Source organism: Panthera leo, chromosome C2, assembly GCF_018350215.1.
Source record: "Panthera leo isolate Ple1 chromosome C2, P.leo_Ple1_pat1.1, whole genome shotgun sequence".
Taxonomy (NCBI): domain Eukaryota; kingdom Metazoa; phylum Chordata; class Mammalia; order Carnivora; family Felidae; genus Panthera; species Panthera leo.
This window is the reverse complement of record NC_056687.1, coordinates 65,133,571-65,157,856: the sequence shown is the minus strand read 5'-3', so window position 1 is coordinate 65,157,856 and position 24,286 is coordinate 65,133,571. Positions and strand designations below refer to the sequence as shown.

At 44.4% G+C, this 24,286-nt stretch overlaps 2 protein-coding genes and 1 non-coding gene across 5 annotated transcripts in view; 1 reads left to right on the top strand and 2 right to left on the bottom strand.

Moving 5' to 3' along the window:
• TMEM39A (transmembrane protein 39A) overlaps window positions 1–1,144 on the top strand; it is a 30,579-nt gene extending 29,435 nt beyond the window's left edge. The window contains exons 9-10 of one of the 2 annotated variants that reach the window (XM_042955396.1): window positions 115–168; window positions 750–830. In XM_042955396.1, the coding sequence (XP_042811330.1) occupies window positions 115–141 (27 nt within the window). In that variant the 3' untranslated portion in view covers window positions 142–168; window positions 750–830. Of the gene's footprint in view, window positions 1–114; window positions 169–749 lie in introns of both variants that reach the window. The other variant, XM_042955395.1, reaches the window with a different exon arrangement.
• A 4,083-nt stretch (window positions 1,145–5,227) lies between these two features.
• Window positions 5,228–24,286, bottom strand: part of ARHGAP31 (Rho GTPase activating protein 31) — a 115,171-nt gene continuing 96,112 nt past the window's right edge. For both annotated transcript variants that reach the window (XM_042954628.1, XM_042954629.1), the window contains exons 9-12: window positions 23,489–23,551; window positions 20,869–21,444; window positions 17,769–18,049; window positions 5,228–13,862 (exon numbers count right to left, since the gene is read on the bottom strand). In XM_042954628.1, the coding sequence (XP_042810562.1) occupies window positions 11,433–13,862; window positions 17,769–18,049; window positions 20,869–21,444; window positions 23,489–23,551 (3,350 nt within the window). In that variant the 3' untranslated portion in view covers window positions 5,228–11,432. The remainder of the gene's footprint in view (window positions 13,863–17,768; window positions 18,050–20,868; window positions 21,445–23,488; window positions 23,552–24,286) is intronic.
• On the bottom strand, window positions 15,585–15,690 carry LOC122199010. Its single transcript, XR_006193290.1, has one exon. It is a non-coding gene; the product is annotated as a U6 spliceosomal RNA (small nuclear RNA).

Here is a 24,286-nt window from a genome sequence, read left to right as displayed (position 1 = left end):
ATAATTTGGTAGAAGTGAATACAGCAGCCCTGTTTTTAGCCAAACTCTAATTCTGACTGAATTTTCCTTCTTTCCTCATCGTCCTGTATGTGCACCCTATTTCTCAATATCCAGAAAAAAAAATCCAGCAGAAATTTATGATGTAGAGGATTTGAGTCATTGATGATGGTGGGTACACAGTTTAAGGGAAAATTAAGAAATTATTGTATTGATATTTCAGCTTGTAAGACCTCCCCTCTCCCCAGACTTGTCTAGCGTAGGTGTTTATGTCTCAGACCAGCCCACAACTAACAATCATTTTTACATTTTTAAATGGTTTACATTTTAAACGGTTGTAAACACCTATATAATATCTTCAATTTTTGCCTCTTGACTTGCAAAGTCTAAAATATTTCCCATTCGGTCCTTTATCCAGCCCCTGTCTTAGATAAATATACTTTGGATTATCTCAAATAGAATATATACCCAAGATATAATTTAAGAAAAATGTTTAGAGGCAGAGTTCTTTTGGGTATAATCCTTTTTCATGTCTCAGGGCATTGAAATAAAATTTATTTCATTATTCCTTGAGCAAAATGGGAAAGGTTTGGGTCTCTACAGCAAGAAATAGCCTGCTTGATGTTCAGTAAGCAGATCTATATATTATTGCACATAGGAACCTGTAAATATGAAATTATTTTAGGAGAAAATGCGAGAAGACTACAGTATTTTTCTGTGAAATAACATTTTGTTTTTTAATCTCTTTACAGTTCCTATTTCATCGTCCATTAAGGCTGTTAAATCTGCTTATCCTTATTGAGGGCAGTGTCGTCTTCTACCAGCTCTATTCCTTGCTGCGGTCAGAGAAGTGGAACCACACACTTTCCATGGCTCTCATCCTCTTCTGCAACTACTATGTTTTATTTAAGCTTCTCCGGGACAGAATAGTATTAGGCAGGGCATACTCCTACCCACTCAACAGTTATGAACTCAAGGCAAATTAAGCTGCCTCTCAACAATGAGGGAGAACTCAGATAAAAATATTTTCATACGTTCTATTTTTTTCTTGCGATTTTTATAAATATTTAAGATATTTTATATTTTGTATACTATTATGTTTTGAAAGGTGGGAAGGGTAAGGGATATTAAATGTATCCATAAACAAGGTGATGTGATCTTTCATGTGTTAGTACATTTGAATAATACACAGGACGAGAGGTGTGCCTCTGCAGTAAAGAGATTGATTTGTTTGTGTGGCTCTGGAATAACTCATTCATTTATGAACACATCTCATATATCACTTAACACCATACCTTTGGTGTGTCTACGCTGCTTCCAGTCCTAATTATCTTTAGTCCTCGGTTGGCCCGACTGCTACAGAAAGGGAAGTCAGTGGAGTCGCCTGACAGCACCCAGTCTCTTTCTCTTTGGCTGGCTAACTGTATTGGAGTACATGGAATAAAGACTGGGTTATAGTCCTGGGTGGGGTTCTCTTTGTTGCCTACTGGGAGGAAGCATTTCTGAGATAGGAACTCAGCATTTTGTTCTGTTCAATGACATTTAAAAATACTTACAGATAAGCTACTATCCTGAAACTCAGGATTTTGTGGTCATTTTCCCTGTTCTTTCACTTCTTTTGCCTCTTAGATTTTCCTTTTATTATTAGCTATTTGTAATAATATTTTTTAAGACAGTCTTTAGAACGAAAGACCATATCATGAAGGAGATGGTGTATGGCTGGACCAGTGGGAGAAGATGAGTGTAAAGCCATGTGGGCTGGCGTATAGGCAGACTGAAGATACCAAGTAACTGGAAGAATGGGCAAGTTCTCAGCTAAACAATCTTGGATGCAGTCTGGACAGCAGCCCACAGCATGTTTGGAGTTATAAGCAGAAGTGAAATAGAAGAAGTTACCTCTTTGTCCTCAGATAATTTGATCTATGCCTAAAATGTGTTTTTAATTTGAAATTCCAGAACCTCTATGTTTGTGAGCATTAACCTTTTTTGGTCCATGTCCATATTCTCAAGAGGTGATCTACTTAGTCAATTGATGTCACTAGTCATCTAAACTTCTGAGGCCTTGTCTTGAGAGCCTGAAATGTATTCTCATATGTTTTCTGTGCTTTGGCTTTTTTACACTGTGAAGTTTTTGGTGAAACACAGTATGACCTATGAAGTAAAAAGACCAATCATGTAATTCATAAACTGGCTCTGAAAACAATTCTTGCAGAAGAGTTCCCAACAGGTTTTCAGCAAAGGCAGCATTATGAGGAGTACGTGTCTATATACAGCTATCCAAGGTGACTGCTAAGTTTAACCATTTTCCCCTTAAATATTTTGACATGTATACTTTTTGTTGTTTTTAAGATACATTATTTGGCAGTCTGAGTCCATTCAGCTATTCAACAAATACGTATTGACCACCAGGCACAATATTAGGCACTGGGAAAATAACAGTGAAAAAGAAATGCAAAGTTCCTACCCTCATAGAACTTACAATATGGAGGTGCAGAATGTGCCGTAAATAAATTCATGTGTATTCTCTCCTGGTAGTAATAAGTAAGTGTGGTAAAGAGAAAATAAATCAGGGCAAAGAAATAGTGCCAGGAGTGGCATTGCTAGAAGACGTCTTTGAGAAGATGATTTCTGAGCAAAGAGCAGAGCAAAGAAGCAAGACTGAGCCATCTAAATAATTTGGGGAGCATTCAGTAATACCAAAGACAGTGGCCTGAGGTGGGAACAATTTTGGTATATTGGAAAAATAGCAGGTAACCACAGTGTATTGGCTGCTTTTGTAAAGTGGCTCAACCTAAATAAGATGGTTCTTGGAGTGGAGGGAGGCCATCTCAATATTCTTTCCTTAGATAGGGTTTCTTTTGACCCATAAACATTTTGAAGAGATTACTTGACAGCTCAGAGCAAAATGGGTGGTCTTGGCACATCAAAATGGCTCCAACTTGGTTCTATCAGCTCAGATAGATTAGATCTGATTAAAGAGAACAGACTGGCTCTCCTAAGCTGATCCCCTACACTCCTGCCTGCCCCTTCTGGTTTGACCTGTCTTGGCCATATCCTAAATGAGTCCTAAATCAGGAGGACCAGATGCCAGGCTGGCTAAACAAATGAGTGGATATAAGAAATAAAAATTAGTTTGGGCTAATGAAATTTCAAAGTGCCCCCCCCCCCCTTTGCAGATATGACAGCATCAGGGAGATAAAAGCCTCCAGTGCAACATGCTCCTACATATTTCAGCTGTCCTTTGTAGGTGCCACATTCAGATATAGTTCCCTGTGTATCCCTTTACTTATGCGTCATGTGAAAGAAAGTACATCATCTTTGCTTGGTGATTAGGAGATGCATACTCAGTAAAGAATTGCCTTTTGGTGACTGTTTATATACTGGGAAATTAAGTGGAAAAAAATGGCATAGCAAAAGATCAGTTGGGTGAACTTTGGATACAGGAAAAGGAGAAAGATGCTTGGCCAGTTTGGGTGGTTTAAGGTGGGTAAGTAGAGGAAAGCAGTTCATAGGCATGAACATGATGGGAATGTTCCTTAATATCCTATTTACTCTGATTCCGTGTTCTATTCCTTAAGCTTCTTTCCCCTCCCTATCAGTCATCACCACCAACCCTCCCCCATTTCTATTTACTGAGCAATTATTACATATCAGACACTGCTGGGTGCCAGAGATAGTGATGTTGAGCGTTCATTAATAGAAGACAGATAAGTAATTATAACACAAAGGTGTTCAGAAAGGTACAGAGATGATGCAGAAAAGAGATTTATCAACTTTGCTTGAAAGCTGCAGTGTCATGAAGACTTCACTGCAACAGTAACACATAAGGAGCATTTTAAAGGAGGACTGGGAGTTGACCACTTAGATGAGGGAAAGAAGGTTCATGTGGTACGAACAGGACATACAAAAATCCAAGGCATGGACTTGGGCTAGTTTAGTGGGTTTTTAAAAAAGTTTTTATTTATGTATTTTGAAAGAGAGAAAGCATGAGTCGGAGGGGCAGAGAGGGAGAGAGAGAGAGGGAGAGATCCCAAGCAGGCTCCGCACTGTCAGTACAGAGCCCAATGCGGGGCTCGAACTCACGAACCGTGAGATCATGACCCGAGCCAAAGTTGGAAGCTTAACCAACTGAGCCACCCAGCATGCCATGGACTTGGACTAGTTTTTAAATAACCAGTTCAATAATGCTAGCGAGATAGGCAAAGGATAGATTATAGAAAGACTTGAATTCGACATAGGTCACAGGTTCTCAAAGGTGTGATCCTTGGATACTACATCAGATCTAAGTCGGAATCAAGAGTGAAGCCCAAAAATGTGCCCCTTTCACAAGCACTTCAAGTAATTCTTAGAAGTCTAGGAACTGAAGGCAGCTAATGAAAGATTTTAAACTTAGGAGTTAGGACCCAGAGAGTTCTCAAAATGTAATCTCTGGGTCTGCAGCAGCAGCATCACCTAACTGTGAACTGCTTAGAAATGGAAATTTTTGAGCCCTACCCAAAACCTACTAAGTCAGAAACTCTGGATAGAGCCCAGAAATCTGTTTTAACACACTCAAGGTGATTTTGATGAGATCCACCATCCTTAGACAACTTTGGCAGCGATATGTACAATCTGGAGAATGGACAGATGTCAATGAGACTTAAAGCAGGGACATCAGTTAGCCAACCATTTAAAAAGTTCATGTAAGAGAAGGTGAGAGGGGGTGGGGTGAGGTGTCAAAGTTGTGTGGGTGATAGAAACAGTGGGGTGAAAGGGAAGGACAATTCTGGTGAATAAAAACATTTTAGAGCAGAGAGGAAGAGGAAGCTTTCAAGTGAACCAGACTAAGGAAATGGAGGTCTAAGAGACAAGGTGAACTAGTGTTTCAAGGAAGAAATGATCAACAGTATCAAATATGAGAGAAGAAGGAAGTCAAGAGACAGAATTGACTGTTGATGTGGTTATTGGATGATTGGTGACTTTAGCCAAGAAATTTTAATGGAGTGATGGGGGTGGAGGTCAGGTTGCAGTTGGTCCAGAGCAGTGAATTGGAATGAAGAAGTTGTGAATTAGAAGGTGTTCTTGGGAGCCCTTGGGAAGAGGAATAGCAATTCCTGTGAGCTAGAAGGAAGTTCGGGTACATACATATATGGATGAGAAGGTGCTGGTGGGGGGCAGGGGTATTGAAGAAACATCTGACAGCATAAACTTGTGAAGTAAGGGGCAAATTGGGGGTGGGGGGTGGGGGGGTGGATCAACCTAGGAGGGGGCTTAGAATAGTGAAATATCTTTTGTGAGTTTCTGGAATGAGGGTACTGATGAGGTGGTAAATAAACCATAAATTTTCAAAGGCTCTCCTGCCACGGTTTTAAATTTTTCTCTGGTCTAATTCAACAATAAGTAAAAGAGTGGAGAAGATGGGTGGTAAGAGTCCTGGTCCTAGTTTGGAGGTTTGCAAAGCAGGTATGGCTGAAGTACTAGTGGTCAAGGGAGTTAGTAGTCCTGGTGGGAGTAGCTGAGATGCTATTCCTTGAGGTCTGGAAAGGCTAGGGAAGGAAGAATGAAGTCCGGTTGGGAGTACTGTCTCTCAGAGTAGGCGTAAGCCAGACGTTAGTAATCTTGAGCAAGTAGAAGGGATAAAGGAGCAAGGATAGGAGAAATTCTGAGAATGGAATATGAGAGTTTAGGATCACAGAGTTGTGGGTTGTGAAGCAGCATAATGTGAAACCCTGGAGGCAAATGGCCCAAACTAAAGAGAAGTAAAAGCTGTGAGCAACTGTGCCAAGAGTGTGGGGCGTGTTTTCCTCAGGAACACTGAAATCATCCAGAACAATGGTGGAAAGAGGGAGCTCGGTGCCAAAGACTGGGAGATCTGGGTGGGACATTGACTACATTGTAGCCACAAAGTATGATAAAAGTTAAAATAGCTGGATTCCATGAATTTTGGTAATAGATTTTTGTAGAAGATGGGCAGGAGCAATGGTGCAAAAGCAGAAGTGAGAAACTAGAGAACACCTAGTTTGTGTAACAAGGGAGAAATGTGTAGCCTTAACTGTTCAGGGACAGGAGTGTCCTCAGAGGAGAGTCAAGTTGTATTGAAATCCAGGAAGTGGAGGCAACATTGAGGGAAGATACCAGGGCTGTGATGAGAGAAGACTCCAGAGGCTGGAGGAAAGATTAAGAGTGAGGGCAACTGTGTGCTGCCATTTGGGGGGCAGTGGGCACGGATCCAGGAAAGAGAAACAGAGCAAGTGTGGATCTGGGAATAGGGAAGATGAAAAGGCATTTAGGGTAGTAATGAGGGATGACAGGAGCAGACCTGAGTAGTGTGAAGTTCTAAATATTTTTATTTAGAAGGCTAGTATTTTTGTCCCCTTGGCAGTGGTGTTTTTCATTGCCAGATTGTAAGCCTTGGTTGTGTGATTTTTTTTTTCTAAGAGCCTGTGATTTAGACCCATTGAGTGCCTTTCTCCCCCTTTTTTGTGATAATATATGCCAGGATTTTGCTTCTTTCCCTCAGAGCACCATTAACATAATCATTCAAATGAAAGAGCAGTCCCCTCCAATTGACTGATTCAAGTAATAGAAAAATTGAGTTCACATCCGTGCAGATGGATTCACATAACTTGGTAAGCTGTGGACTTTTGAGAAGCAATAGCTTTTTTTCTTCTTAATTTTCACGACAATATCCATTGACTTATAATGGGTATCTTTGGTAACATGTATGATTACAACAGTAAGAGAGAGAAGTTGCAAATATTTGACAATATTAAGAGGTAAAATAACAAAAACAAGAAAAATTTACTCAAGCAAATCATCAGGACTCCAGCTGTGAAACCAAACCTTGAAGAAAGAAAACCAACATCGAACCAGAACAATGAGCCTGATGCATATAATCTACTTTTCCTATTACTGATTTTGATGAGCCCAGGTCTTTCTCTAGTTCACAGTGCCATCATAAGCATTATCCTTTATATCATTTATTAGAATACATTTTTAAAGCATAACATCTGTTTTAATTACACTTAAATGTCTCTATGGATAGGTTTAATATTTATACTTTTTTAATCAATAGAAAAAATTTGACTATATCTTTGGAAACACTTGTCGAGCTCAACAAACAGCTGAATCCATGTAGATTTCTAACAGATGCCTTTGAAAAAGTGCTTTATCTTGCAGAATTATAAGCCAAGAATTACTATGGCATTGTTATTGCAAAGCATTGTGATCCACCCAGTAAAACACACAGCTACCTACTTCGTGGGTTTCTTATATTTAGCTACATCCTCCTTCAACCTTACAGAGAAGTGATTTTGCATTGCTCATGAACCTCAAGGCTGCTAAATGATCTGCTGTGTGCCAGTTCGTCTGTGGTGGCCCCCAGTTTTATACTATCTAGACTGACACTGATCTCAGGCGATCACCCTTTTTCTATCTCCTATGTCTCTCCATGCTTGGAAGGTGATGACAAAGGAGGACACGTTCTTTGTCATTCCACATTTTGAGCTGACCTTCCTGTTGGAAGCGCCTAAAATCATACTCCTGACAACACTTAACCCCAAGATTAATTTTGTCATTAGATAGGACAAGCCGGTGGTAGAATGTGGTCCTGTCCCGAACCTCTCCCACTCCAATTCCAGACAAATGAATCTTATGCTCCCCACTGCCCCTGCAAGACCTGTGTAGATAAATAAACCACCCAATTTTAGTCAAATGTGATTATCATGCGCTGAACATTAGGCATGAAAGGAGCAGCTTATCTTGGACCTATGACTTCATCATCAACAGGAGTTAATACATTTTGTGGTGATGGAAGTCTCTAAAGCCCCCTCTCAGGAGCATGGCATGCTATTTATTACCTGGCTCATTAGCAGAGATCCAGCAGGACTTCACAACCAAACCAATTAAGACTACACACAACTTCAGAACTATTTGTTCTTGATTACCGCTCTCTCATTTTTTAAACAAAGCAAAATTCTCAACGCCTGTCTCCCTAGTACCTTCTGCTGGATTTGCAATTGTGTTTAATTTGATTAAAGTCAGTAGGTAACTCGAACACTGTTAACAATCCTATTAAAAGATGCTAGTTGCTACATGTTTCCCTTTCAGCTGTCATTTGATAACTTAACGGTTCTAAATCTTGTGCCTATTTGTTTATGGACTATTTCATTTGCTACCATGCCTCTCCCCTTTTTCAGTAGACTCTTTAAGGATTTAAGTTCTAAGGCACCCAGTGCAATATTACTAAGCTCTTGATAAATACTGTTGAGGATGATGATGTTTATTACGTTTTTAAACTCCCCAGAATCCCTCATTTTGAGTCGGTCAATATTTTGAATTTTATGGCTTAGATTAAGCTGTCTTAATGGAGTTCTTGGTCAGGTCTCTTCACGTTCCATCTAAAGCAAAGAATAAAAACCAAATTTCCCTCTATCTGGTCCGTTTTGGCAAAAAAGAAAAGAAAAAAATAGCTGGCCTGAGAGGGCCATTTTGCCAATAAATACAGATTATCCTCTCAAGCAACTGCTAACACTGAAAGAAAATATTAGGAGATGCATGCATTTCATTTCAACATTTAAATCCAGCCACCCCCATTTTGAGGACTGGTAATTGATTTGAAGGAGCACTTTGCCAATTTGATTTTTCAGCCCTTTGCAGAGCACCCTGTAGATCCTCCTGAAAACACAAGCCCTTGTTCTGTCCCTCCCCTGGGTGGAAGTGGGCAATTTGATTTCCAGCCGGCCATTCTCAAGGGGGTCATTTTTCAGTCCCAAATGAATGACCAAATAGGTCATCTCAAGGCATTTGGGGGAACAATTTCAGGGGGGAAAATCTGAGTTCTCTGCCATGAAATGGAATTTCCTCAGCGCCAGGCTAGCCCTAGTCCCCAGGAAGTTTATGGATGCGTTTGTGACAGCTGACAGGCTGGGCTATAGTGAAGAAGAAGTCCACATTTCCGCAGTGGGACACTGATTGAGGTGAGTCAGCTTCCACAGCCTTCTGGACTGACTGGCTAGGGAAGCTGAGAATACAGAATATCTCCAGACAGTTGTCATTGTGTCTCATGGTGGCATCCACATATCCAAACTCCTGAAGATGATGCTACAGACAAAAGGTGTCAGAGTCTGTCATGGCATGCCATGTCAAGGAGCATGGCAGCCATTTAAGAAATGTGCCTAGGTGCCCCGAGGAGAACCCACTCATTAATATGTACTTAGTGGCTTCTGAGTCTATTCCCAAATAAAAATATATCCTCTAAGTGTTACAAACAAAAATTCAAAATAATCGTAAAACAGTTTAAATATTTCATTACTTGGCTCAGAGTTCTGATGGTGAGGCAAAGTCCAGTTCCCTTCCTCTCTCACATTGTAACTGGAACATGGTCTTTATCAAAGCATAGACACCATAGTGCACTGCAATTGGGATAAAGCCTATCTGCCCACATTTTCTGATAAGGCAGGAATGTACTTTTCAACTCTCCTGAACATGGCCTTTCTCATCTGTCACCACTATATTTCTTCACCTTGCTTGCCAAGGAGGAAAAATGCTATACCCTAGGACTTTGTTTTTTTAATGGGTTGACATCTCCTCAGCTGTTGGTCCAGTGTCTTGCTCACCTAATGAGAATGTAAGACCCCGAAACGCCTATTAACTGCTCCCCTCCTCACTCACCTCAGCGCCCTCTGAAAGTAGAACTCATCAGCTAGCCTGCCAGTTACCCCACCACAGACACTGGCTTAAAAGGTATAGGACAAGATTTTAAAACTGTAAGGTTTATCAGGGAAGAAGGGAGAGGGGAATATGTATCTGTTGCAGGGCATCAGCTTCCAATTTCTCACTGGAGGAGGTAACTTTAATTCAGCCCCTACCTACCCCAGCAGCAGCGTGGGTTGTGAGGCCTGCCCAGAGGTACTGGCTAGCTCCTAGGGAAAGTTCTGCAATGACTGAGCTTGTGGACAGAGTTCAGCCAGACTTGACCCTGAGAAGACATGGATAGGGCTGGAAAAAGGTCTATTTTAATTCGTTTCTCAAATAAGATCATTGTCTTAGGTTTGAAACTGATGATACTCTAATGGCTTTTGCCTTGAGAAGGGCTCCTGTGAAGCCCTTTTTTGGGGGAAGCACCAAAAATCTGCCAGCAGGTTATATTAGTTCTCCTTCCTCTCACCAATCGAAAAGGAAAGAACCATTGGAAGTTCTAAAAAACTGAAATAAGATCAGATTGGTTTATTGCTTCTGCCTGCATATAGACAGAAGAAGGGCAAGTTGGAGTGCTGGGGTGGGTGATGGATGAGGGTGATTATGGAAAGGAGAAAGATACTCAAATATGCTCTGAGTAATGGAAGGAGAGGGAGAGGGGGAGGCACCCACTGGCTAAAATGAAATGCATATTCAGAAGGGCAGCTCTCACCAAGTGGTAGTGATGGTCACCCTGCCAGGGTTCCCCACTTATCCTCTCCTGTACTCCCAGCCTAGTGTGGGGGAGAGGGAAGCTGAGCTAGAGGTGTTTTCTCTAATGCCCAACCAATTTAAACACATTAAGTTTAGAGTATAGTTCTGCCCATGCATGAGGTTTTTCTCTATGATGATATCCTGTTCTTGGACTCTGATTCGGAAAGAAAACAGATCACTTCACTTCACTATTGCATACTCAAGTGAAGATTCAGCACATTTCATTGAGGTAACCCTCAGCTCAGCTCAGCCCCCACCTTGCCCAGCTACTGGATTTGTAAATCAGAGGTCAGGATAATGGTAGAGTCCCAAGTTAGCAAAAGCCACAGCCAGTAAGTTTTCTTAGATTTTTCCAGTCTCAGAATTTGCTCTTGTGTATAGATTCTGATTTTCAACGCTGATACATGGAGCCATCTTGGACAGGTCTGCAGAGATTCCAGGGAAATTCACCCAGTTGGATCTTTAAGTGTTAGTTTGCACTTCCAAATCTGCTTCCATTCTGGAGTGTACACTTTTACAAAGCTTATCAGAAAACTGGTCTAAAAGAACACATGCTTTAAAGAGCATTAAAGAGCATGATGTAAAAAGGAGGCCTTCAAACCTCAACAGCAACATTTTCCAACACAGGCAAAGGATTTCTCTTTCTTTCAAAAGACGTTATTTTAGCCAACTGTCAACGGTAACAGATAATGACAATGTGGGAGAAATGCAACTCACAAACAAACCGAAATCTCATTGGAGGCAAGAATTTCACCCTGTTCTGTTACCTGATCTTTTCCCACCTGCCGTTATGGATTTATCTGAATTTCATCTCTTGGTCCTTCCCTTGACCTCTTTTCTGGCAAACGAACTAATTAATAAATGGTCAAAAGCCTGAAGAAAGAGAAGAGGCCAAAATAAGCCCAAATTTGGATAACCTACGCCTGGAATAATGGCAAGTTGGCCCTGTAATAACTTCCAGATGATGAATCATGACATTTTTTTCAGACACCAGTGAACTGATGTCATTCTATTTGCCTCCCATTTCTTCCATCCAGAATCACTGATCTCCGCTGGGGCTGGTAAAAACAGCTGGTTGAGGTCTCTAGTCTTTGGCCATTCTTAGGGATGGTCATTTTATTCCTAAGTGTAACCCCTTCTGGTGTGACCCACGTGTTTTCTGCCAAATCCCCACAAAGAAGGCCAGGGGAAACTGTCTGGGTGGGACTTCTGATGGGGGACAGAAGAACCTTGGAATCTGTCACTGCAGATGAAGGGGGAGGGTGGTCCATAATGGGGAAAGGGGGACTGAATAAGATTAGGCTCTGAGGTCTTCCCGGTCTTGACCTGTGGAAAGGCTTAGAACCCCCTGATGGTCGCTCTATTTTTGAAGAAAGAAGGTTGTCTCCAGATGGCTCTGTCTCTGATGTGCGTTTTCTGCATTGCACTGTTGCATCCTGGGTGGAGAGCAGGTTAGCCAAGACTGGTTCTGGAGGAAGGGTGGGTCCCTCACACAAGTGGGATGTAGTGGTATCCATTGGCAAGGACGCAGTGGTTTCTGTATCTTGCTTTGATTTCTCTTCTTTTGGGCTTTCTGAGGAAGAGACAGAATCATCTTTGGCAGATTTCTGATTGGTCTCACCAGTTGAGCTGGGTTCCTCTTGGCCCCTTTCCAGAGGCTGAGCCCCACTGTCGCCTGAGCTCTGAGAGGGCAGGGGCTGTGGGATCTGTGTATACTGAATCTTGGGTGGGATGACTGGGACTGCCCTGGCCTGGCACATTTTGACCATGAAGGAGGTTCTCACAGCTGACACACTCACAGGAGCCGAGTTACGGCGGCCTGTCAGGGCCTGAGCAACAATGTCCAAGTCCTGAGGGTCCTGGGAGTAAATGCTCCATGGGTCTACTTTACAGTGAGATGATGACATCCATGTGACTTTCCTGTCTGCTGGATCAGAGAGCTGCATTCCAGGTGAACCAAATGAGGCCACGTTCTCAAACCGGAAGAGGTCAGTGATGGGAATGGCAGAGTCCAAATTGAGGGAAGAAGGCCTGTGTTTCCCTTTGGGGGGCCCACAGTCAGTGCCTCTCAGCTGTAACTTTGGGGGATGCTCTCCAGGCAAGGTACTGTCCTGCACACTAGGTGAACTCTCCTTGCTATTGTCTGGCCCAGGAACACTACCTTGCTCAATCTGAGGGTTGTTGTGCCCTTGGTGTGCCCCCAGTTCCTTTCCCTCTGCCAGGCTGACAGGGCTGATTTCTGCTGGTTCAGGCTGCAAACCACTTGGTCCCTTCTGGCTGGGAACAGCCTCTGTCCCTTTTGGGCCAGAGAACTCTCTGAAGGACCTTAGGGTTTTCTCATCCCGTTCAGTAATCTCTCTCCTGGATGCCAGGGATTGCAGAGGGTCGGAATTCCTCTCTGCCTCAAGGTTAGCACAGCTGCTGGAGGAGGGAGTCTCAAGAGTCCACTGGCTCTTGACAGAGGTGGTTTTGCTATCCAGAGAATGGCTCTGGCGAAGGCTGGGCCTGTGGGGAAGCCTCTTCTCCAACTGGTGGCCCTGGGCGCCCTGCACCTGGGCCTCTTGCACATCTTTCAGGGTGGGAGAGTGAAGGGGACTCGTTACCCACTGGGGCTCCTCCCAGGGTTCCACCATCTCCAGGCCATGCTGGGCAATGTCTGTCACAGTTTCGTCTTCATCACAGTCTGAGGGCTCCTGTACTGAATGGGCTACATCCCCCTCTCCTTGTGGGGAGATCTCAACCTCTCTTGTTGGGCTTTGAAGACCAGAGCCTTTTCCCTCAGGGGCAGCATTCTCTGAATTTTGATGTTCGCTTTCCCCTAGAGAGACCTCCTCCCCCTGACAAAGTCTGGGGGTCCCAGGGCTGCCTTTGGACTTCAGCTGGTCTATATATGGATTTGTCTGCAAATTCCTAGACGAGTCTTCTCTCCCAGGGCTGCCCTTTGATAGCTGATCTCGAGGCGCCTCTTCCAGAGGAGTTGGAGGGGGCGCGGCAGGCGGGAGCAGAGGAGACAGATTCCCTGGGCCTCCCTGGTCCACCCTTGCTTGTGAAGAAGCCGCCTCAAACGGTGCGATTTCCAGAGGAGCCAGGCTGGTGGGATCTGGGCGCTGGCCCTTCTCTGGCTCAGATCGGTGGAGGCTGTTCATAGTCTCTGGCTTTTCTCTATTGGCTGCCGTGGAAGTCCCCTGTGTGCTCTGATTGGTTGGATCCCTAGTCCACTCCTCCACAGGGGTGGAGACGGCAGTTGGGCCACAGGACAAGCTTTCAGGAGGCTCTGGGGAAGCGAGAGGCCCTGGACTGGGCTCCAGGATTGGCTGAACTGGGCAGATCTTTGGAGCAGGTGGTGGCAGTGAGAGCTCCTCCTCAGATTCAATGATTTTCAGCTCCTGTTGAATCTCGGGCCAGATCAGGGTGTTGGCCACATCATCTTCATCCTGAAAAACACCAAGAAACGGATTATTTTAGAGCCAAGGACTCTCGGCACTGACAACTGCAACTGTTGCTCAGGGAGAGTAAAGGGATTGGCGAGGTGCCAGGCTGCACTATCCCAGCAAGTAAAGGACACTGCATTAATAACCATGGATGTTTACTCAGTGCTTATGATGTGCGGTAACACATTTTAACTGCATTTTCTTGTTTAATTGTCCCAACAACTCTAAGAGGTAAACACTACTATAACCACTCCCATTGTAGAGGTGAGGAGACCTATGTTCAAACAGATTAAACAATTTACCGAAATCACAGAGCAGCAGACTGGGACTAAAATCCAGCTGTGTCTACACCAGAACAGAAACACTTAATCCCTGTGCACTGTTGACTTATAAAACAAACCAACCCCTGGTCTCATTTAACCTCAGGTTTACCAGATGGCACACAAGAAACAGATTCTCCCAGCGGAATGTAAACGTTAAGTCTTGCCCTGACATCTGCTTTCCAAATAAATAAATACAGCTTTTATTTTATTACCAAAGAAATATGTATTTCACATGGAAAAAATTTTTTTAACACATATTAAAATAAAGGAGAATACAAAAACAGCAGAATCTTATATTCCTACTACCCACAGATAACCACTGTTGATCTGAAGGGTGCCTTCTCCTCCATCTTGTTTGCTGCCCTTGTCTCCCCTCAAGTCTAGTTTCTCTTTGTCTGACTCCTCCCTTGCCCTACACAAAGCCCCAAACTGTAGACAGGAAAGGGATGAAGGGAGGCCTGGTCGGGGCCTGGGAAACAAATTTCAGTGGCCTTCAGTTCTTCTCTCAAGGTCTAATTCTGTCCCAGGGAGAAGCAGTTCTAGAAGGCATATCCATCCTGTGGGGGTTCAGGCCTTTATGAGAAACCTGACCTCATGCCAACCTGACATCACTTCTCATCCGGCTCTGATCATGTGTTTCATGTTACAATTAATTTGATGCTTATCTTATCTTTCCCAATGAATGGACTATGAGCTCTTGGAGGTCAAGAATTGTGTCCATTCGTCTTTGATTCTTCAAGGCCAGAGCATGGTATACTGTGTGTAGTTGCTCAATAAGAGGTTTTCTTTTGAGTTATTTCTATTTGAGTTATTTCCTTCAGAGAATTCTCCAGAAATAGGATTACTTGGTCAAAAGGCAGGGGATATTTTTAGGATCTGATTCTACTGTATTGCATTCATTTGTATCTATTTCTATTTCACCTTCAGGGCAGGGGCAGCCTTTTACTCATCTCTTTACTCTCCTCAGCACCTCCATTTATTGATCTCTTACTAAGAAATCAATAAATTTAGATAAATAAATGAGCATGTAAACTCCCCTCCACCCCTCTCTACCATCTCAGTAAGTGGACCATGGTGCATCTTTCTGCTCAGATCAGAAATCTATGAGGTGTCTTGACTCTTCCTTCTTCCTCACTCTTACCCAATCCCTCACCAAGTCCTGTTCATTCTAGCTTCTTTCTTTGTGTGATAATTAAAACTATTAAAATTGTGTGATAGTTAAAATTATTAAAATAAAAATATTATTTTAGATATTGCTATTTTATTTTATTTTACTTTATTTTATTCTAATTTATTTTAAGTAGGCTCCATGCCCAATGCGGAGCATGAACTCATGACACTGAGTTTAAGAGTCGCAGGCCTTACCGACTGAGCCAGCCAGGAACCCACCCCCCCCCCCCCCAAATATGAAAGCTTCATGAACTTGCATATCATCCTTCACAGAGACCATGCTAATTGTCTCTGTATCACTCCAATTTTAGTATGTGTGTTGCTGAAGTGAGTGCCACTCTAGCTTCTAAATAACTCTTGAAGCCTTCCATTTCTATCTCCGTTGCCCCCACCCTTGTCTAAGCCCCCATCTTTTCTCACCTGGCTTGTCACATACTAGCCTTCTAACTGGCATCCCTGCCTCCTCTCCAGCCTCGTCCGAGCCATTCTCCTCACAAAATAGAGGGACCTTTAAAGTATAAAATTCTGCACAGATCAGATTTCCCACTGCTCCTTAATCTCCAAATCCCTTCCAAGCAGCCCTGTCTGACTGGCCCCTGCTTCCCTCTGGGCCTCTTTCTCTGGCCCAAATTCCTGTTCTCTGGTCTTGTTCCTGTTTCTTGAATGTTTCATGCTCTTTCCCACCTGAGATTCATGGCACATCTTACTCTTTCTGCCTAGAAATCTCTCCCTTCCTGTTCTGTCCCCTGCCCCTTTAGTCTAGCTAAGTTCTCAGTCTAAATGTCTATTTTTCAGAGAAGTCTTCCCTGACCATTGTGACTCCCCTCCTCCCTCTGACTAGGTTAGGTGCTCCTGTTATACACTCTCACAGCATGCTGTACTTCCACATCATCCTAGAAAGCATGCGTTTAATGACCTTTCACCTACTAAGCTGTCAGCTTGAAGAAGGCAGGGACTGCGACTGTCTTGCACACTGCAGTCATCTCCATGCTCAGAGGAGTGCCTGGCCCAAAGTAGGTGTTTACATACACTTTATTTATTTATTGGTTTGTTTAAAATTTGTTTTCACGTTTATTTATTTTTGAGAGAGAGAGACAGAGTGTGAGCGGAGGAGGGGCAGAGAGAGAGGGAGACACAGAATCCGAAGCAGGCTCCAGGCTCCACGCTGTCAACACAGAGCCAGACACGGGGCTCAGACTCACAACTGTGAGATCATGACCTGAGCAGAAGTCAGATGCTTAACCGACTGAGCCACCCAGGCACCCCTATTATTGTTTTTCTTTAATGTTTATTTTTGAGAGAGAGAGGGAGAGAGAGAGGGAGCGAACACACACAGCTAGTGGGGGAGGGGCAGAGAGAGAGGGAGACTGAGGATCCAAAAGGGTCTGCGCTGACAGTGGAGAGCGTGATGTGGGGCTCGAACTCACGAGCTAAGGTGGCCGATTAAGCCACCTTAATAGAGGCGCCCCTTAAATACATTTTTAAACTGAGGAATGGACTGATGCCTTTACCTGTTCCCCTGAATCCGGCCTGGTTCCCCTTCCAGAACTAATTTTATCTGCTTCTGAAAGCAGTGCTATTCCCAGAATTCAATCCCTGTAAGAATGTCCATATCCTTCTCCTTCTACAGTGGCAAACACATCCATCAGGAACCTTTTCTCAGCCCTCTTAAAGTCACTATAGCACTCCTGCACTGCCCTAACTCCCAGCACATCGTCCTTTTGTGCATGTCCTGGAAACCAAATCCCCGGAAACAAGTTAAAAGGCAAAGAACTTCCTTTCTCCTTTGACATACACCTCCAGGTCACAGAGCTGCCTCCTCAGTGTAGGACTCCTCCCTGGATGCCCCGGAAAACCTCCTCACACCTTCATTTTATAAAAGGACATCCCATAAAACCTTGGAGAAATTTCACCTCTAAAAAGTACATGAGGTGTAGTAAGCCCTGGCATCATGTTCTAACTTCTCCAGAAGCCATGGGGGAAAGGAGCGAATCCTGGAAATCTCTCAGAAGACTTTACAAACGTGCACAGGCAACCGTCCATCCAGGATGTCTGGAAGGAAAGCTGGATCCCATAATGGTCATCATATTTGGGACTGGTTTTGTGCTGCTTCTGGGATCGAATGTCATTATATTCCAAGGACGTGTCACTGGTTTACGGTGACCTCAGATCAGAAATATTTAGAGTTGAGCCTGTCCTAGGGAATCTGAGCTGGATGGTTCCTTCCCATCATCACAGGCCTTCTGAAAAGTCCACTGAAAAAGACTCCCAGACCTGATTAGAAGACTGTCTCCTGAAGTCCCTTTGGCAGACACTGGTTCTAAAAAAATAATAACAAACTGTTTTCAGCTAGTCCAAGAACCCTTGGGATAAAGAGGACTCTTACTGGCCGGATCAGGCAGTGAGTCCACCTTACCATCTCGTGGAGAAACACGGCTTCGGCTCTGGCCCGGGGGCTCTCTTGCAGAGTGCTGGGCTTCCCCTGGTCAGCCTCACGACCCTCCTCCACCACCTTCTCTGGATCTAGCCTCTTCTCTAATTCACTTGGATGCTGAGAACCCAGGGAGATTTCTGGAGCCTTCTTTTCCTCCAGTTGGGAGCCTGGCTCCAGGGAGAGGCCTTTGCTGCACTCTTCTGTCCTCACTGCTTCCGGTCCTGGCTTGGCATCCTCGAGAGCCGCCTTCTTAGGTACAGAAGCTGCAATGAGGATGAGAGTTACCTGTTGAAGACTTCATTTGAAAAGAGGCTGTTCCCAGCACAGTCACCATCCTGGGCTAGTCCCCCTTCCCAAGTATGGAGAAAATTCTCCCAGCCTGCTGCCCCTCACATTCTTTACCCTTTCCTTCTAGCCACGTCCTGCCTTCAGTTCCCAGAGTCACAGACTGTCAGAGATGGGAGGGGCCTTGAAGATCATCTAGTCCAGAGGCTCGAGACTAGGAACCATTTGCTCTTCCCCTCCCCAGGAGACATTTGGCAGTGTCTGTGGACAGTTCTGGTTGCCACAAGTAGGTGGGGAGGAGGTGGCTACTGGCATCTCGTGAGTAGAAACCAAGGATACTAAGTATCCTACAAAGCATGAAACAGCCCCACCCCCAACAAAGAATTGCCCAGCCCACAATGTCAATAATGCCAAGGTTGAGAAACCCTGTTCTAATCTAAGCTTTCACTTCACAGATAAATAAATTCAGATCCTGACAAGCCAAGCAGTTGCCCGGGGCATAGAAATCTATTATTTACACAAAGCTACAAAGATGTATTATGATTATGATTGACAGCTTCCTGTGTGACCCTTCCCAGGGGTTTTCTGCACATCAATCTGGATATATCTAAAATGAAATGATTAAGCCCTGGTCTTAAACGGACCAGAGGGAGTGGAGAGGGAGGCAGACCCCAAGTTTGACCTCTGCTACTTGCATGAAGAAGGTCCTATCTCATTGTATAAGGCTGTTTTCACAGTGCAGGATGAAGACTAAATACCCAGGACAGTAACCAATCACACAAAAGCCTTTGGAAACACTTTCTCTTCAAAGGCTTCACTTCCTCTTCTAACCCTCACCCTGCTCCATCCACACCAACCCACCACCCGGAGCATTCCCCAAACAGGGCATCACTTGATGCACCTGAGCTTCCGCTCATCTCGTGCCCCATGTCCTGAAGGGAATGGGAGGAGAAAAGGACGAATTTACTGAAGATCTTCTGTGAGCCAGACTGTGAATAAGCATTTTATGAACATTCTCCCATTGAGACTTCACCCCAGCCCTTGAGATACCAATCACCCCTGGCTCAGAGATATCAACCATTGTCCACTGTCACACTGCCAAAAAGTGCTGAAGCTAGGATGCGAACTGGCCCAGTTGAGATCCAAAACCTACACACTTCCCACAATATTCAGCTGCTTCTCAGCCCAGAATATCCTCCCCATCTTTTCTGGGTGGAGAAAGCCTAACCATTTAGGTTAGGTTAGAAGGCCCAGCCCAAATGTCACCTCTTCTGGGAAGCCTTCCTGGAATTCTCCTGAGTGGACTGCCTCTTCCTGATGCCCTTGAAATCCTTTCTGAACACATCTTTCATTACGTTTCAGGGACCTAAGCCCTCCCTCATTCAAAAAGCCCAAGGAGGGTCTCCTGCTACTTCTACAGGCTGACCTGTGCGGCATTTCGGTACAGTTTAATTTCTCTCCCTAGTTCATGAGCCTGCTGGGTCAAGGGAACATGTTTTAACAATCTTTGTAACTCCACAGCCCATTATAAACATGTAAAGGAGCATGGTGGAGTGTTTTAAAACCTGGATTAAAATCCTGGTTTTTCCGTTTCCGTGCTATGGCTCATTTGGCAAGTTAACTGATTCCTCTCTAAGCAAATGGGGATAATAGTAACTACCTCTGCCTCACAGAGTTGTTGTGAGGAGAATGAAGATAATGCATGTAGAACACTTAGGACAGTGCCTGATACCATAACAGTTGTTCAAAAAAGGTTAGCTAATATTAATAATGAAAATATTCTTTTTAAAGATGTTTATTTATTTATTTTGAGAGAGAGAGAGAGAGAGAGAGAGCAAGTGGGGAAGGGGCAGAGAGAGGGGAGAAAGAGAATCCCAAGCAGGTTCTGTGCTGCCAACTCAGAGCCTGATGTGGGGCTCAATCCCATGACACTGGGATCATAACCCGAGCTGAAATCAAGAGTTGGACAATCAACCTACTGAGCTTTCCAGGCACCGCAATAATAAAAACATTCTTAATCCACAAGGAGCATTGGTTGTTTTGTCTGTCAATCATCCTCTCCTTTGAGGTTCTCCCTACTTCCATTTTATGTGGCTCACAGTTGGCTGTTCATCATAGAACCCCCTCCAAACTCCAAATATGGTTCAGAGACTCACCCTTAGCCAATTATAGGACCCTAATTGCTTGGCAACCATAACTGGTCCACGGTTGAGCATGTGACCCAAGCAGGACCAATCAGAGTCTTCCCCACATTTGACATACGGAAATTGGGAGCAAGATGTTCTTTCTCATCGCTAGCGTTGCTAGCCATGTTCTCTGCAGATATGAGGTAGAAATGAGGGATGGGTGGATGGAGAGAGGTTGAGTCTAGAAGAATTGAATCCCTAATTCTAGCTTTTGAGCTAGAATTCCATTCTTTGAGCTTCTCCCCCTACCTTCTCACTATGTGAGTGAATAAAATAATAGGCATTATTTACTGAGTATTTACTATGTATTAGACACTGTTCTGAGAGCCTTACATGTATTAACTAACTTAATATTCACAGCAAATGTATGAAGAAGATATGATTATGAACATCATCCCCATTTTACAGATCAAGAAGTTGAGGCATACAGCTGAGCTGCTAAAGACCATACAGTGAAATGGCTGAGACTGGACTTGCACTTGGGCAATCTGGCTCCACAGCCCATGGTCTTAACCACTTCACCATATTGTCTTGCAAACTCTGTTCAAGCAAGTTTAAGGCTAGCTTTTTACCTCTTGCAATGAAAAGAAACCCTTTCTCCCTTGCTTTACCTGTAGAAGTCTCAGCGCCCAGTGGCTTGTCGTCTTCAGGCCAACCTCCACTCTCTGAGCCCTGGAAAGAAAACTCTTCCAGGCTGGAAAGTGACTGGAGCTCTTTTGGGGGTGTTCTGCACGGGGTGCTGTTAGTGCTGATGACAGCCGACACACGGAGCGGCACGGACACGGCGAAGGGCTCAGAGATGTTCAGGGCCTTGCGCTGGTGACGGGGTGAGGGCTCCATCTGGAAGAGACTGCTGGTGAAGACAGATTTGCTGGGGCTGTCGTTTGATGTGTAGAACATACCCAGCATCTTCGGGGCTGTTTGCTCGCTCTCGGGATCCTCGATGGGCCGGAACACCTTCAGCTGCTCAGGTGGGGGCCGGGCCTGAGCACTCTCGAGTTGGCTTCGATCACTGCTCACGTCAAAGCCCCCCTCTGCCCCTGCCGGCATCCCCTCCTGGCCCCACTCGCCCTCCTGCTTGCTGAGGTCACAGGAGCTGCCAGGGCTGGTCGAATGCAATTTTGCCGCTGGAATGAAAAATCCACCAGTGGTGACTGTTCGATTAAAATTTCCTTTGGTTTCTTTCCCTGGTGAAAAAGCAAACAGACACATGGTCAGCAGCCGGGGCAGGCATACGACTACACAGCCTTCCAGTAAGGGAAGGTATACAACACCTGAATATTGGAAAGGCATCGTGTTCTAGTAAGGGCCTAGCCCTCCTAATAAAGACAGGTGAATACATTTGGTTGACAAGAGAGTAAGCTTCCTCTCATGTGCACAGAATGTTGGCACGATGCCCTGACAGGACCATTTGATGTCATCAGATGCATCTGTTTTAAACTCTGCAGGTAGAGTGGTTTCCCCAAGACGGCCACTGTTAAGGTTGCTAAACAGAACAGTCATCCACCAAGCAGTAAATGTAGATCTTGAAAAAGAAAAAAGACAGATGGGAGATGGCAGAATGGTGTTTTCTCAAAAGGAAGGAGAAGACAAAAAGGGCAAACTAACAGAATTTTGTTTTATTTTAAAACTCGAAAACGTATTGTTTCAAGCCTCCTCTGGCAGATGGAGCCAAACAGGGGTTTGATTTCCCAGCAAGGAGACAAATGCTGTTCTCAGCTAGACCTTTCTCCCTTTTCCCAGGCTTCCTCCTGCTGATTCAGGGGATGAGAAACTAGAAATGTAAATTAATGAAAAGTTAGAAAGCCCAGTTGTGAGGAGCAAGTTCCCAACCGACTTAAAAGTGAAAGTAAAGAAGAGAAAAATCTGTATGGGAAACAAACCACAAGATAACAAGTGAGTTGTCTGGGATCGGGAAAATGATTCCCAGCAGGCTAAGGGCTGTGCTGGACATCTTATGTAACGTGAGGTTTGAATGTTCTGTAGGGGAAGTGTAATGACCTCCTTTAACACATGAGGAAAGCGAGACTCAGAGGGGCAGATACCTGCCCAATGCTCATCCAAATGAGGACCTACATTTTGAAATATTAAATTCTGTGGTGCAGGGCAAGAACTGCCTCAAAAGTTTTCCAAACCAAAGCAAACGGATGACTAGAAAGGTGAGACAATGCTAAAAGGATCGCATCAGCTTAAAAAGAGTTCACTGTCAGGGTGCCTGGGTGGCTCAGTCGGTTAAGCATCTGACTTTGGCTCAGGTCATAATCTCCCAGTTTGTGGGTTCAAGCCCCACTCTGGGCTCTGTGCTGACAGCTCAGAGCCTGGAGACTGCTTCAGATTCTGTGACTCCCTCTCCCTCTCTCTCTGCTCCTCCCCTGCTTGTCCTCTATCTCTCTCAAAAATAAACATAAAAAAAAAGTTCACGCTTTTACAAGTTTACAGTTATTTTCAAAAGGTTGTTCTAAGACTTTCTGCATTGTTTCAGGCTGCCTCATTTATCAAAGAGCAAAATTTTTTGTATTAAAGGAATTGGAAAGTCATGGGATAAACGGGGGAAGCCCTGTGCCTCGCAACTTGTAGCAGGGGTTGTTGGCTGCTTAAGAAAAAAAAAACAAAAACAGGAGCGAGAGGTACAGGGAGGTCAGCCCTTAAGACCAATGTGGTGAGATGCCACTTTGGTGGGGTGTCACCTTGCATGCAACCCTCCACACATCTACCAAAGGATGACCAGCTACGTGCCAGGCCGGTGCCCATCACTGTTTACTGATAAGTGAATGAATGAATCTACCAACTCAAAATCATGACCTGACAGCCTATGGGAGCACATAAATTCAAGACACATAAGTACATAGGAACTAAACCATGAGGTAAAAACCAGTGTTCGGCTCTTCTTTATGCCCAAGGGGGAAGACTCGTCTGTCTTGATTCTCAGGAGTTGCCCTTTTACCTGGTTGAGATTTGAGTGTAAAATGGCTGCCATCTCCAGCTATGGTTAGAGGAAGGCTGGAGGAACAGGATGGCCCTTTAGGCCAAGACCTGTAGTGTAATGGCAGGGATAAATGCAGCGGCTGTGTGAACCCCTTGGGTTCAGGGTTCAGGGCAGATTTGGGACTAGGGGATGTGCATGATTGCGATGAGATGAGCAGGCAGGTAGCTCATGAAGGCAAGTCTGGTGTGGGAGCTCCTGTCTCCCAGTAGTAATCCCCAGTTCCAAAGGTAGTTGTGAGATCTCACCTTCCACAGGCACTGAGCACAATGAGTCCATGCTTTTAGCTGGTCGGATAGTAGCCTTTTCCACTAAAGACAAAAGAAAAAATATCCCTGATGAATGCATATTGAGGGGAAACGTTCAGAACAATAGGTCAGGCTGTACATACACGAGAGAACTTTCTTCAGGAAAGTTTTTCCAAGTACTTATAATTCTCCCCTTTAGAAAACATTCCTCATTCCACCCTAGATGCTCCTACTTTCATGATTGGACTGAGCTTATAAAAACAGGGCATTCATAGATCAACATTTTATTAACATTTTACAAGCACAGGTAAATTACAACTTTGTCAAATAGCTGTTAGTAAATGAGGAGCCTTGAACCCAATTTTATTATACCAAGATTCATCCATGGCATAGAATCCATGGGGCTCCCGGCCACCCCTTCTATCTAGCAGGTGGGAGAGCAGGATTCTTGGCTGAAGCCACACCTGACAGCACCCAGGAATTGGGTACAGCAAGTGAGAGGGCCCAAGGGACTGAAGTCCCGTTTCTCCCCCATGCAGGTCTGCTCCTGCCCTCTGCAGACTGGTTGCTTCTCCAAATGATCTCACCCACCAACCTCACCCTGGAGCAGACCCAGACCAAACCAACCTTTTCTGAGCACTTACTATGTGCCTGGTGTCCTCTGTGCATCTTTGTAAGCCACCTAGGCAGATTTGGGGAAGAGTGTAGCTTAAAGAAGTAAACACTTATTCCAGGGACAGGATTAGGCACTTCAAAATGTCATCTCTTCTCAGGGAGCTGAATTGGTTGAAAGACAGC